The sequence below is a fragment of the Numida meleagris genome, chromosome 9 (genome assembly GCF_002078875.1).
Source record: "Numida meleagris isolate 19003 breed g44 Domestic line chromosome 9, NumMel1.0, whole genome shotgun sequence".
NCBI classification, from domain to species: domain Eukaryota; kingdom Metazoa; phylum Chordata; class Aves; order Galliformes; family Numididae; genus Numida; species Numida meleagris.
In genome coordinates this window covers 6,369,719-6,385,712 of record NC_034417.1, presented here as the reverse complement: position 1 = coordinate 6,385,712, position 15,994 = coordinate 6,369,719, and the positions used below count along the sequence as shown (strand labels likewise).

Sequence of the window (15,994 nt, the reverse complement as noted above, 5' to 3'; positions counted from 1 at the left end):
GCAACTTTCTACTTCAAAAGGCGTGTAATTAATCAGCTATGTACATTTTTTAGCAACAAATGGTGAACAAAAAAAGTTTTCCAATTACTGGTATACTGACAAATGAAAAGCATCTGCCTTTAGTTACCACTGCTTTTCTGACCATCCCCTATACCAGACACTACAGGAACAGAACTCAGTGCTATTAACTCACAGTATTTTGAGCTAAAATTTCAAACGGAAGACTACATGAGTGTTAACAGAGAAGCCTGGCAGGTTGTCAAACAGAACAAAAGTCTTCAGGAAGTATTTGTCTAAGTAAGAGAGGAGAGAAAAAAAGTAAAAATATAAAATAAAATCAGACAAGCTTTGCTTAGATTTGTTCAAAAAACTGCAGTTGTAATTATTAACTAAAGGAAGCAGAAGTGCCTGTGACCTTTTTCACTGGCATATTGAGTACTTTTAGTGAAATAATGCGTCAGTAATGCCAGGGTGACTGTAACAAACAAGACAGGGTGACTGAACAAATCAAACTGAATTGCATATATTACTGCTCATTTAATTAAAATTAGTCAGAAATAATCAAAATAAAAGCAGCTTGTTTAGACAAAGGGCTTAGAAATACCTGTGCAATTACAGCTTCCCTTGTTCCATAGTGCTTATAGAACAGATGATCAGTCTGAATATACAGCTGACAAGTATTTTTTTCAGCTTGAGTGGCACGTTTTTTTCTTAAAAGCTGCGGACCATTGCTGTTAGCCTCTTCTGAAGGCTTCTACATATACATGGGAAACAAATGCATTAACTTTGTAGATCTACTAGATGATCTCAACATAGCAATAATTTTCTAAACACACTCTACTAACAAAGATTTTCATTAGGCTCCTTTGACTTACAAAGCTTCATGAAACTTGATTTAAACTAAGTTTACTGTAGTCAGTCTTCAAGTACATCATCTATCTTAATGATAACTCAGCCAAATCCTTCCATGCATTTTGGCTTTTTTTTTCTACAAAAGGCAGTCAATTTGAAATACATTTTTCTCATCCATGTGATCTTGCAAACTCCTTTTTCGTAATTCTTTTTTGAAGATGAACAAAGGGTTTGTAGATTAAAAAAAACACTGCCATGGGATTTAAATGCATCCTCCCTAACACAGGTTACTTCATATTGTCATTATCTCAGTTAGCTCAGCAAACAGAAATACAAAGTCAAAACAAAGCTCATTACTTAGAGCTGTACGCGCTAACACTTGTGTTATGGCATTCACTGGTTTGATAACACACATACTCTATAACATTTTTAAAAGTACATTTTTGGGAAAGCACATTATTGTTACTAGCACTGAAGTGCATCACACTGTTGATAGTATCTTCAATATCTGGAGGTACAATTTAAATACACTTGAAATTGCTCGTGCTATTTTACTAACCATAGTAAAACATATGCACCATAGGGCATCATTTTGTTGGCATATCTTAAACGTCACAAAATGATGCCAAAAGTTCGAAACGTTCAGGACACAGCTAAAGCTAAAATGAACTCAACTTAGTGTTGGAAAGCGTTGAAAAAATCCCAATTTCATGACAAGTGGTGTAACACTGAAGGCAAACACAGAACTAAGACTCTAAAAAGATAAACAAGTTGCTTCCATAGACCACTCACCTCCTATTATAGGCAATATGCAGCATACTCGAACCCCTTCAAACCTGTAACGTTGCTACTAAGACCCTCCCAATTATATCTGCTTCATTTATCACTCGAAAAACTCACATTACAAGAGTGCCCTACTAACAAATCTGAAAATTCCTGCTCCTCAAGGACAAATATACTACTTTCAGACCAAGTGATCCTGAAACTTCCTTCTCAACTGCAATAAAGTATATTTCTCATCACAAGCTTAACTAAAAAATCCATCTGAAATTGTCCAAAAATCTGAGACCATGTAGGACTCATCAAGATGAGAAGCTAGCACATCTATGCTGTAGAAGCAGTAAGAAAAATAATCTGGAAACATTATTTTAATAAAGAACTAGAAATTCTTTAGGTTAGAAATTTTTGTGCAGTTGTTTCTCACAACGTAGAGGGACGATACCTGTGACCAAAAGTTGGAAAGAAATCATATAAAGAAACAGGAAAAATCATTACACTAATTTCTAATCAGTATGGTTCATCACAGCCTGCATTGTACCTCTGTCGTTGGTTCTTCTATACCAGTCATCTGGTACTTCTGCATTCTTTCAAACACTGAATGATCTGCACAACCTCCTTGTGGTCCATATTTATGAGGATATTCTACAAAGAGGAAAGCCAGGCTGAGGTTTCAAACTCAAATGCACAAGTATCAAAATATAAAATATTTAAAAATAAATATAAATAATACATACAGCTTTATCACTGCAATTTTTTTTTTCAGTTTGTGTCCAGTAAGCTCACATGGTTTCTGAAGAAAGCATTCTAAGATTCAAGCAGCTGTCTTTTTCCATTCATCGTTTCGCCTAAGATATGTTCTAAAGTTTAACCAACCAAAAATACTATGACTGCTTCTTAAAATTGCTTTCTTATAGATATCAAAAGAAATTAGGAAGTGAGCAATGTATAACCTAAGAACAAGAGTTATTATCTGGGCATCTTTACAGATTAGCTTCAACCAACAGCAATACTAAGGAAACTGAACTCAGTGATAAACTATTACTTGAGATCAGATATATCAAAGACAGTTTGGATAAGAGAAGGCTAGTTTTATTTTACTTGCTAAACCAAAACTAAGAAACCTTGCTAGGGATTTTATTAAATTTATTCATCTTTCACTAAATTTTCAAAACATTTGCATAGTTAGCCCGTCAACTGACAATCCATTAGAACTGAAATTCCAATGACCCTTGGTTTCAAACTCAACTCTACAATTAATTATGAGTTAACAATTTTGTTGACAATGAAATGTATGACTTAAATTCCAGAAAGTGAACAACAACAAGGGTATCAGAGAAGAGAGTGTGCACGTGCACATGCAGACCTGTAAATGTAAAAAAAACCTCACAGAATTACAGACCACAAAAATTTAAAACTGAGTAGGTGAAATAATACTGAAACCTTTTCATCATCTCTTTATTACAGTTCACAGTTGCAATTTTATTAGCAAAATAGTAGTATTATCTGGGTACACATCAGGATTAAATACGCTGGAAGTCCAGACTAGCTCATCAAGAAGCACATGTAATGCATTTAAGAACTACAAGGTCAGGTACATCGACTTAGAACGTTAGCGTCCATTGGAGATCTGCAAGCGCCCTGAGCACCCTATACTTGCAAAAGCTTCCTCAAGAAGTGAGAAGTACTATAGGAAAGAGGTGTTGCTGCCACCCTCCCACTCCCCCTCCCATTTCTCTGTACATTGGCATCCATCGCAAACTGGTGCCCCAGAAAGAGATAACAGAGGACAAGTTGCGTGAGTCAAATATACAAATACTCAGAGAACCAGTTTCTGTTGGCCAAACCAGTTTCACCACCACCTTAACAGGGCGCAGTTTTCATCAGAAATGCATAAACATTACCAACTTATTTTTTTTTCCAAGTACATGCAAAGATACAAAACCCAAGTAAACTGATGAGGTTAAGAGTAGATTTCTAAAGCCTAAGAGTTGTTTGCGGCCATGCATGCATTTCAGAGGATTTTACTGTGGACTGTCTCTCTGGTTGTGTGAAGTCAAAACCAGCCTACACTTATTAAACTTACTACACTTATTAAAGAACTTGTACTGTAACTATTTTACACAAGCTGTCACGAATTATAGTTATTCAAATCATATGTGTTTATTTAATTATTTTCTACATATTAGTTCCCTGTATTTCCAACTCTAATGGCACATGAATACTGGTTTGAAACTATGGCCTCATTGTATTTCTCCCAATATGGCTACTCCTAGCAGAGGGCCAGAGAAACGAAGAGAGAAAAACATGTTTATTGCAAGCCACCTCATCCCTGCACCAATTTGATTAACTATTTGGTGTAACATTGGCTTTGCTGTAACCAATAAAAAGCACTGCTTGGTCACTGCTGAGATCTGCACCTTCAGGTACCCTGGCCACCATCACTAGACAGGAGCTGTCAAGAGCAAAGGATTAGAGATATGACCCTTCTCTATTTTCATTTCAAAAAAAAAAAATTCTCTGGTATTTAATCTAACTGTAACACTCATTGCCTGTTTTCACACCACCATTTATCCCTGCACTAAAGGCATGTTATACAACGCATATTACACAAGGACAGGAGTTAGAAAGTAAGGGACAATAGTGCCTTGCTGCCAGCACACTTGATCTGTGCAAATCCACCATAGGTTCAAAGCAACTCTTCCAAGCGGCACCTGCAGGAATCCACAGAAATTACATGGAAAAATGACCGTACAGCATATTTTGTACCAGCACAAAATGCCATTTTATGTTGGCACCATGCTTCTATTCATACTCTCTGGCATTGACAGCTGACAGAACAGTACTGGAAAAAAAAAAGCTCTCAGTGAATTACACAAGCTAAGCAGTCTTACTGCTGCATGTCGTTTCCCAAAGAGGTTAGGAAATCCCTTAACACATTTCCAATATTGACTGACCGCAATTCAAGCAAATATTTCCCACCTCAAAAAATAGTTTCTGCTAAGAAACACTTCAAAAGCATGACCATTAAAATTATATTTTTTAATGTACATTAAACAGCCTGTAAGAGCAATTGCCTGTGCTAGGAAAAACAAATTCAAATGACAGATTTGGATCCACTCTGCTAAAAAGAGGAGACAAGGTTATATAGGGTAGTGTAGTTTGGGAGTATGTCTTGTTTACAGAAAAAGTTGCACACAAAGCTTTCTTATTTAAATGTTGAATTACCCCTGAACTGGAAAGGCACTGTTCTCTGCTCATCTTCCCAGATGTGTTTTTTCCACCATCCCCTGCAGAAGTTTCCTTGCTGAAGAAGCTAGACAGGAACTATACTGTGTCAGATGTCTTGCAGACAGAAGTCTGACCCGCGTTCTTGCGGTGCTTCTAATGGCTTTGATAAGCACAACCTTCCTCTCTTAGCTCACCCCTACCACAGCCCTATGAACTGATCACGAGAAAACACATGCCTTTACCATCAGAAGGGCTGCTTCCAGTGATGTTCAACTGAAAGACACTAGAAGTTTACTTTCCATCACAGTCTATAAAAGAATAATTTAATTAGAGGATCAGTTCTCTAACTACAGAAAATCTTCAGGTAAACCACACTTCATTTCTCTTCCCCTCTATTATTAGAAGTTTTGTTTTCCAATTTCTATTTTGGTACATCCTGACACAATGTTAAAAATAGTAATAATAGTAATAAAATTGTGAATAAGATTTTAAAATTTCATTCTTATTTAACTAGATGGAAGAAAGGTTTAAGTTATTAATGATATATACAACTATGGATTCTCAAATGAAATGAATTTTTATCCTTAAAAAAAGAAGGCAGTACTGACATAAAAGACTCCCGATCGCATTTTCTGCTGCTATTTGTCAGCAAACAGTGCAATGTCTAGAGTATTTAGGTTAACTACTTAATGGATACTAGATTTAGGCATCTGGGGCAAGGACGTGACACCAAGCTTTCACTGAAAATGATGAAAATTCAGTCCTACAACAGCCACAGAGATCTGGTCAATACTAGCAAGAGCAATAGTGTCAGAACAAAAGATCAAATTTAAGCAGACAGAGTGAAATTTGTATTAAGGGTGCTGGTTTTTTTCTAGGCAGTCTGTCACACTGCTCCCATAATAACTGCCAAGTAAACCTTCATTATAATATTGGCAACCACAATATGAATAAAACCCAAACAAATCAAGTTCTCAAACAATACACAGCCTGCAATGGGCAGTTAATTCAGCAGACACTACACAAAACTACAAAATCCTTTGCTTTCTGTTCTCAGTTGTGGAGTTCCTCCAAGACCACAGAGAACGAAGCAGAGAATTAAATGACAAATTTAGTTTCCCTGAAGCTCTGAACAGGCTCTTCCTGTCTACTGTTGATTTGAGGAAATACGCAATTCTGTATTTTACGGTATCAACTCAGGGGTACATTTACAGCATACAGGATTTAATTAAAGTAAGTGAAGTTACAAGGAAACCTTAACTCCTAAAGAAAACATTCTCCAAACATTTTAATGAAAATAGCAGTTTGCATCTTTCTTGCACTAGATTATAAAACTGTTTGATCAGGAGTGGTTTAGAAACTAAAATCATTCAAGTTGCGTTTCAAGTCATGAATAGAAGGCTGCCTTCCACCATATCCACTGTAACACAGACAAAAGCTGCCTTATAAAGTTGACAATATAATTCCCATTTACAAAAAAACCTTTTGTTTAACTACTGAATAAGACCTCATTGAGATGCTAATCATAAGTTGCATTGTGATTTCTGAAAGGCACTAAAAAGCATATTGTTTCAAAAGGCTAAAATGCTCCTGACCAAAAAATATCCCAAATAAAATCAAAGATTCCACCCCCTCCCCCTCTCTCCTGGATTAGTAATGTGAGTATTTTTGTTGCCTTTGTCCTGTGTAATACACTTAAAAGTTTGCCTTTATTTCACAAGAGCTAACTTAAGTTAAAACAGTAACAGATCAGGGTGTTTGCCTTTATTTTTAAAGCTACTGTAAAGTCTTTTTTTTTTGAGCTGAAGTTCAATGCAAAAACGTGCTCTTATGAAATGCATAAAAAAGTAGTCTCAAAAGCACTATTCAGAAAGCAACAGAAGCAGCTGTGCACTTCAGGTATTTCAGACCACAGAAATCCTAGAGGCGTCTGGATACCAAAGAAAAACACCCTATGCTGTGCGATCAGAAGGCACACATATCTGACTCCGCACCGACAACAACCATTTCCAAATAATACTGCTTAGAATTAGCTCCACGATGGGCTATTTTCAACCATGCTGAGCAAGCAGCAATGCTCACTCTTTTGGTCTTACTGCTCCTTAAATGCGATTCTCTGGAATAGATTGAGACAGCCCTCTCTGATAATCTGATTTTGTTTCTAACTGAAGGCTTTGATAACACTAGATTCAAGAGGAAAAACTGTAAGGCAGTACGCTACCATCTAAATAAACAAAAATATACATTTCCTGCTCCATCCACTTTAATAAATTAATATGAACCAAGTTCATTAATAGCTTTTTGCATCTTTCAAGTAATCCATTCACTCTTGCAAAAGCGATCACTTGTACAAGACAGACATTTTCATGAAATCAAATTATTTGTTCCCTTAAAGTGCAGTCTGGTTTCTTTCATTTGCTGCTATCAGAGAAGACAGCATTGTTAGTCACCCACTATTTACAGCATAAAGAACAGGGACAAGAGAAAAGCTTCCTTGCCCCTTGGAAACAAGACAAATCACGTCTCTTTACTTTCCTCCTCCCATTTGCACCACAGGGTTAATAACAACATATCTGCAGGAGGTGGGGACTTATTTAGAGAAAATACTATATAAGTGGTAATCCAGTATTCCCACTATCAAGCAGTGAATTAATTGTACAGTGATACCTATAAAACACAAAGAATTTAGAAACCCGTACAAATTATTTACAGAGAAATTTACTATAAAAATGTATTTTATGGTTTCGCTAAATTTTGTGAATTTGTGCAGTACCCCGATAATGACCAAAAAGGTAAAATGCCTCCCCTGGCTTCTGCCTGTAATACTCTGTAAAGCCAAAAATTAAATTCACATTGGCAAAATGAAATTACCATACAAAGTTACTTCGTTCTCAAATACAAGCCTTGTAAGTAGCAAGAAGAGGCACATTTAGGTGGTCAGTAACAAGTGGTGTTCAAAATGTCCGTATTTCAGTAACTGCATTCATTCATAAGCTCTGTAAAATTATACAAGTTACGTATTTTTTTTTTTATTTGTACCAGCAGAAGACACATCGTATATACGAAAGTAGGTAGAGTACAGGAGAACTCTGATACGTCAGTTCCAAAAACATAGTAAGTTTTCCATAGTATTTTATTGTCTTTCTGTGCATTTCCATTCAAAGCTAGGCTAATGGGGCAATACTGCTCAAGTAGTATTCCCTATGTTTCCATCAGCTTCAACTCCCAGCAGAGCTTTTTAAAACAGGACACACATCACATCTTCTAATGAGCTATCTCAAGATCTCTGGATCCATGCATACACGGGAAGCTTTTATTTTTCACAAGCACAACCTTTATTAGTTGTTTTTAAGTGCACAGTGACTTGAACTTAAATTACCCTTCCTTTTGCAGGTCATAGGAAAGCCCAATCAGGACAGGGCATTTTAAGAAGGCATTTTTCAAAACAAACAAAAAAAAATGCATCCACTGCAAAAAATAGACTGCTTTTGCACTTAAACCTGACTGTTCGGAATTTCTTAAAAAGGCAGAATAAGGAAAACTCACTTGGGCTTGCCATAAATCTCTTTCAGACAGTAACTTCATATGAATCACCAGGACAGCACGATTCACTCTGCCACATGCTAGCTGAAGTCTCACTTGACACTTACGAATGGCTTATAGTTTTTGACATTTAATAGGAAAAAAATTACTTCATCTGTAGCACACAAACAAAGTACTCACTGATATCATCTTCATGATAGATGACAGAGTGGAACGGTAGAGTTCTGTCCTTAATATATCTCTCTGCTGGCTCAATATAAAAGGTCCCACTGTGAGTTTGGATGAATCCTTCAAATCTTCCATCAATAACAGACCCATGGCTAAAACTTCCCTGCTCACCTGTTAAGGACAAAAAGTGCTTTTAAAAAGAAAAAAACAACCCTTCTAAAGGCATTCAGTCCTGTGCAAACTTCAAGCATACACTATTTGCAAGGTGTTAATCAGACAATGCCAAGGAATGATAATGGCATAATAATCCTTACTGTGAAGCAGTTTCCAACTACTTAAAATCTATGAACCATAAAGTAGTAATATACTGCATTACAGGAGTAAGACATTCTTAAAGAAAATTGTGTCTGAACTTTAAAGGCTAAGAGTATTCAACAATAAGAAATACAGCTGTCCCAAAATCATAGTTCGTATGTTTAACAGCTTTGAAGTTTTCAGCACAAATCAGATGCGTAGAGGACAAGTTTAAAAAGCATACAGTGGAGAATTCAACTCCATATTTTAAGGGTGTCAGAGATACAGCATTAAATCTGATATTCAAGTGCTATTTTTATACATCTATTCATGCAATTATAAAAAACACTGAGTATATATTAAATTCTGAAAGCTTTCAAAGGAAAATTTGTTTCAAGGCATGCATTTTTCTTCTCAAGCATAACTTTAAAACTGTAGCTATATTTAAATGTGGGATGGATTGAATACGTGTTTGAGACATTCACAACCCTTCAATTCCTTTAACTAAGAACAGTACCTGATTTTTATTTATGTTTATATATTTTTTAAAAAGTTGCATTCAAAAAATATAGGACTTTTTCTATAAAGAGCGAGTTCATAAACAGAGTTGAGTTTCAATTTCTACGGAAGTATGGTAAGAATTAGGTAAAAATAGTCATTTAAGTATGACTTGTTAAGGGATAAAAGTGGAGGGAATTTCATTTAGATGAATTATTGATGTTTAATAATGCAGATAAACTAACCATATGGATATACATTTTCTGCATGTACTATTTAAAAACTTCTGTTTTAAGATGCCTGCACTTTAATCCATTTTAAAGTGTTGTACTTACCATAAATGTGTCCAGTGTAAATATGGGAGGTATCATAATCAATCACTTGGTTTGATGTTTCGACTTTAAAATCCTCACTAAAAAGAGATGTATCTCTCTTCATTCGAAGGTTGAATTGTCTAAAATGAATAAAAAGAGACAGTAAACTGCCTTTAAGCTTCAACTGCAAAAGCGCTAAGTGAAGTACTTCTAACTAAATGTTTCATATAGGCAGTGTACAGACCCTGTGAATTTTACCTATATGAAATATTTATACTGTACAAGAATTAGACCATAGCCTAGAAAGATTTCCTCAAGCAAGACTATTTAGATGCTTTTGATAAAAGGAGTTAAATCTACAAGATTTAAGAATACTGGGTTCTAAATCTAAAACGGTGACTTTGATTTGTACTGATTCCTCCAGAAAGACATACGTGTAACTAAAGGGAAAAAAATTTCCACAAGACAACTGAGAAGCAGAATAAACAAGAATTATCAGCTTATTTTATTTTCACTGCCAACACTTAAGTACAAGGGCTGAACGTTTATGGAGATCAAACAGTGAATGTCAGCATGGCGAGGCAGTGTGGGTGGTGTATTTCAGCAGAGGTGACAGTGGGTCAACTCCACCGGTGCAGATTTCTCTGAACGCAGCATGCAGGCTCTTGTACATTGCTGGCAAAAACACATAACTAGTGGTAGTGGCTCTGTCGAAAGAGTGTTTTGTAGCTGAGAATTTGTTCTATCAACTAATGTTGTTGTGCTCTTCATGACTGTTGGAGCTTTCATGGAAATAAGTAAGAGGCATTACTTTCAGAGCAACCTACATAAAATGTAAATAAAATGTAAGCAAGCTAATTACTGTTTTACCTGAAACTCAAACATTCATAACAAAAGAAATAACTCATAGTTATATGCATGATCATGGAAATAACTCCACTCATTCAATGATCTTATTCAAATTACTACACTAAGTTCTTTGACACAAATCCTACTGCTAATATTTATATGAAATATTTATCTTTGCACAAGAACTTCAGCAAAGTCAAGTAACGTAAATAAGTGTATGAATTCATACCTGTAACAACCGTTCCTCAGAATTTCATTTGGTATTCTCTTAAATTCTGTGTCAGCACTCTGTTCAAATAGTGAATCTGATGAAATGTAGTCATCACAATTTATATTCTTGATGTTCTTATATTGGTCTCTTTGCACAGTTATTAAACTGAAGGAGTAGTATAGTTATGTTACAAATTTGTTACATTGAGTAGTAGCCTTGGTGAGCTGCCTAGCTCTCTGACAGTCTTCATCCAAAGCAATGTGTGAACACTCTCATACTAATGATGGAGCTGACTTTCCACAGAGAAAGCTAGCAGTCATTTGTGCTAATAGAGAAATAACCAAAAACAGGATGGGCCACAGTGTAAATTCAATTAAAAGTAATCACTTTTTAGTGCATCTGAAACATATGCAAAATTTATCTCTAATTTTCACTTGTACATTAGATTACAATGACACTACAGTAATAAATGTTTCAGAACTGTATGTTACAACGCAAAACTGTAGATAAAGAAAAAGCCACTCCTATACTTCAAACATGGCATGGGCTCTTTACTGACTCATGCTGACTATTCCACAACGCAATCATTACTTGACAATCAAACTCTATCTGTTATTGCTGCCATAGTGAAAATGGAACTTCCAAGAAGCTTCCCCACTAACGCATCAGAGGAGAGCATCTCCCACAAGGTTCAGAAATTCTGAGATGCAGCTGGCAGATGTGGAAGATTACTTCAGCAATTCCTTGTGATGCTCAGGCTTACAGCCAGGTCTGCCAGTGCCCATATCATAGTTTCAATATGGAGGTAATATAACTGGGCAGGTTCTCCTGTTAAAATGAAGAAATGATTCACTACAGATGCACTTGAATATTAGAATCACTGACTTTAGAATGCAAACAGTTAAAAGCTACTCACACCCAGTTAGCAAGGCATGCCCTACAACAGCCAGCTACTGTTTATATTATCACTTACAGACTTAAATTATGATTCTTCTCCTTTAAGTAATGTCTCTACTATCTCTGAAAAGCTGCTTTTTGGTGACAGATCATGAAGATGACAGAATATGCAGCACATTTTTCTAGAAGAGGGGAAAAAATAACAAGAGGCTAAACCATATTGCATGGTTCTTCAAAACAGAAACTGGAAATGAACAGGTAGAAAAAATTAAGACCAGCAATAAGAGCTTGAAGAGCCTCACTTAAGTACATCAAGAAGTTCTTCTCACTCTGTAACACCCTGCTCAGTATCTTCAAAGGGTTTGAAGTGCATGTCACTTTGAGTTTTCCCTGTGACCAAGCTCCCCATAGTTACTGGGGAAGGATCAGACTCTCTTCAAGGACATCTGAACTGAAGTTAAATGACCAGAGATCTTCAGCACTTTAGAATAGCTCTCCTGCTTCTCTAACATTTGATAAAGACTTCTTTCTGTAATAAGTCTATAATTCTGTGCCTGTGGTGAGCTGAAACATTTAGTAATCCCACCAAGAGCACCAAACACGGCTAAGATGACATTTTTCTGGCGAAGGCTTCCAGAAAAAAAAAAAAGAAATACCTAGGACTTCTCTCAGAAGAACAAAAAAGTTACTTTGCTGTTAAGCTTAAATGAATACCACTACAAAAATCTCAATTACAAAGATACAGGAGAAATTGTTATTTCTAATACCCAATATGCTTCTTACAAGTGACAATTAATTACATTGAAAGAAGATGCCAGTTTATAGCTGGGGAAACTCCAAATTGTAATGACTGCATCAAACAAATGCATGGTTGGCATGAACCCCCCCAAAACCCAGCTCATCACCCTGTCAAAGACAAAAATCAAGAATGCATCCACCAACTTCAGTAACGTTTCTCATCTGTCAGTAAATCCATTTCAATAGCTTATCTGACACAGAAGCTTATTTAAATTTTACTGTGAATTCCTTCAAAGTTAGCAGTTGCTCCATTATTAAAGTTTATAGAAACTAGTCTCTATCCTTCTCGAAATGATACAGAAGAGAACACGTCTCAGTTTTCTTTCCCAGCTTAGATCCATAACTTGATGAATTCTGCAATGGACAGGAGATCCCAGAGAAGAACAACCCATCTCTCTATACCATTTATCAGCACGGTTTCCAAAACTAGCCACAATGGAATAAGTAAGAGACATCAAGAAGCGTGGGGTTTTTTGTAGCTACCATCTCTACAGCGTGTATAGAGTTCTGTGTTAGCACTCCGATCACTGTAGTCTAGTACTGCCTGGTATCTTACTACACTAGGGAGAAGGTAATTATTTCCAGAAAAAACAATGCTTTTTTCACACCTACTAACTTGCTTAAGACATTTCAGAGCAGTGGGACTGTCTAGGATAGAAATAAATCAATTAAGAGTAAGATTTGACCTTTCCTGTTGCTGCTTCTGTCTCACATACACCTGGTAACTGATAGAATAACAAGGCATTCTTCAGTTACTGCATGGCTGCTTCTGTGGTTGAAGCCAGAATTTTTGGTAAAGCTGTTTACACTGTTATATAATCAACTTTGTTAAAAGCTACAGTTTCCATGCCTTACTCATTAGTGGCAGTACCTTAAAGAATATCAGGAAATAGATTTTGATGTTCCCGTAAGTTTACCTCAAGGAGACTATCAGACTCACAAGTACATCGATAACTGAAGAAAAATGGCTGACAGTGTCATGTTTAGCTAAAAAACAGTAGTTTCCCATGGGCTCCAGTTATTTCAATTCTATGCTCTTGTCACAGAGCAACCAGTTTTTTTTTTAATAAGATTTTAAATGAAGGCTATGCGCATGTGCTGATGGCACTTGGCAAAAAGAACATAAAAGGTGCACACATAAGAATTAATGCTTGATCTGTTATTCCATTTCTTTTGATTACGAGTTACCGTCTAAGGTCAGTGATTTTGCCATGATGAAATATTCAATACATCAGGACACTGACAGGAAGCCTGCAGACTGCTTTCCAAAACGGATGAAGAAAGATACAATCGGCAGCATGCAAAAAGGGTACTGCGTGTTTTTCTTTACCTTTTTTTTTTTTTTTAAATAAGAATAGATGTAGCTTGTGAGTAGTTAAAGGACATGCTTATTTTACACTTTTTTCACTTACTATTAAACCCACATAATGTATTCCATCACCATTTAATTGACAATTCCCAAGGTCCTTCTACCTGTACTAAAGAAAACATTTGAAACAGCAGGTGATGGAGTCTACGGGCTTATCTTCCTATTAATCATCCAGATGCAGACAGAGGGAACTGTTCTTTGGTAAGTATTTATATTAAAAATATACAACCAAATCTATAGCATAAGATCAGGGAGCAATCCCAAACAGAATGCTCACAGCTAAGGTCTGCGTTTGATGCCTCTGTAGCAGCATTTCTGATTGCTGAGTGATTTCTTTCCTTATCTCCAGAAAGCAGACTTGCTAAGCTTGTTATTTCAGAAGACCATAGCTGATGAAATGCAGTCCTCATCTTAAACAATTTGCCACTAATTATTCTTCATATACATAGCTGTCAACACATAAGGCAGCTCAGATAACAGAAACCATTCAAGTTGGTTAACAAGCAGCTACATGTCTAGCTTACACTCTTAGAACTTAGGTCAAGTATTTCTCTGTCCTGAAGAGCACAGCATTCTGTTTTTAAGAACAGATTAATCTTCACCCAGTGTTGAATGTAAACTTTTTTTTTTGCCAGTATATTTAGAAAAGTGCAAATTCTGTGCCACTCAGTTTCCTGTTTACCCAAAATAACCTTCCCAGCTCTATTTATAAGGTTGTCAACTTCCATGGTCTGCCAGGTTCTAACATAATTAAAAACCAGGTGAGCAAAAAAAGAAAGTCAAACTAAGAAGCTCCTTTTGGGTAGCCCCCTTGATTTTTTACAACCTGCTCAGTCAATACCTATCTTATTTAAGAACAAACATTTTATCTCTGAACAAGGGCAATAAAATGGATTACAAATTACTATAGAGCTGAGAATAAAAAAGTCAAATGGTTACACCAGAAACATAGCACAGCTCATATCACATAGGTAGCCCCTACAACCATTTACGTAGAGCAACCTGGAATGACAGTCAGCAGCTGCTATAGCAGAAGTACTTTAGAGTCCAGATACACTGTCTCAGGTGAAGCCCCAAGAACAGGTTATTCCAGCTGCATCAACCAATGTAACCTCAGCCTTTATGGCATTTTATTCCTACACTGAACTAGTTTTTAAGATTTGAATACATTAGCTAAAAAAAAATTCTGGATCTAGCTGCCATGGCTTCTAAGCACACATTTAAACGCAGAGAAGGATTTTTATTCTTGAGTCCTTGTTTTCCAGTTTTTATAGAAACAATCCAACAAATTATTCAGTTAATACTGACATATTTCCAAGCATAACTACATGAAAGGCCTTTTGATTTGTATTGCTTACAAAGAAGTGACGTTGCAGGTAGATTGCAAACACTTCCAGTAACAGTTTTCCTATTATAAGGACCACGTAGAGACCAGATATTCCAATAGCAACTTCTGGCTTTTTTTTTTTTTAAATAAAATTTTAGGTTAAAAAAACCATGAAAAATGGTAATTTAATTGCAAAACATTTGAAAGAAGCTCTTGGTGTACCTTTAATTTAGAAATAAGACGTTATTATGTGTACAAGTACCGCTCGAAAAATTCTACTTGTTCACTCACTCGTGTAGGCAGCTTAACCCAGTGAGAGTCAACAACAAGGCTGGGAGAAAGGGACTGCAGATTGCTGATTAAGAGGATAAATTAGGAAAAAAGTAGAAAGCATAAGTTATTAGGAGAGCATTAAGTAAAACATTGACAGTACAGTTAAACACTGTATAGAGGTAGTTTCTTTATTCTTCAGAGTGTCAGGAATTCTTATTTTCTAAAGCTCAGAGATCATCAGACACTAGGCAAGTTTTCCAAGTTCTGTCCTCAAAATGTGATTTCTAATAGAGAAGTATCCAGCATATTTTTGACATCTGCAGTTGACGGGAGCTCAGTTTAAGACATTCTGCAATTAATATATTGCAAACGCCTATACTGAAAAAGAATACTTTTATGTATCCCTGCACAGGAAGGGCTGTACTCAGTAAGTGAAAGACAGTAAATATGCATTTGGTTTGGTAAACCAAGACTGAGCATACAAAATCAAATATAACATTTCAATTTTTGTGATGTTCCAACTTAATTTTTGGAATTGCTGACATTACCATGACATACAAAATAAAGTTACGTCACATTAAATTCTTTCACTG

The 15,994-nt window shown here is 36.0% G+C and overlaps 1 protein-coding gene across 3 annotated transcripts in view; it reads right to left on the bottom strand.

Annotated features, from left to right (window-relative positions):
- The window catches only part of ADAM10 (ADAM metallopeptidase domain 10), a 44,245-nt gene that overhangs the window by 15,026 nt on the left and 13,225 nt on the right, over positions 1–15,994 (bottom strand). For 2 of the 3 annotated variants that reach the window (XM_021407004.1, XM_021407005.1), the window contains exons 3-7: positions 10,756–10,902; positions 9,699–9,817; positions 8,584–8,742; positions 2,171–2,274; positions 605–754 (exon numbers count right to left, since the gene is read on the bottom strand). In XM_021407004.1, coding sequence (XP_021262679.1) covers positions 605–754; positions 2,171–2,274; positions 8,584–8,742; positions 9,699–9,817; positions 10,756–10,902 — 679 coding nt within the window. The remainder of the gene's footprint in view (positions 1–604; positions 755–2,170; positions 2,275–8,583; positions 8,743–9,698; positions 9,818–10,755; positions 10,903–15,994) is intronic. The other variant, XM_021407006.1, reaches the window with a different exon arrangement.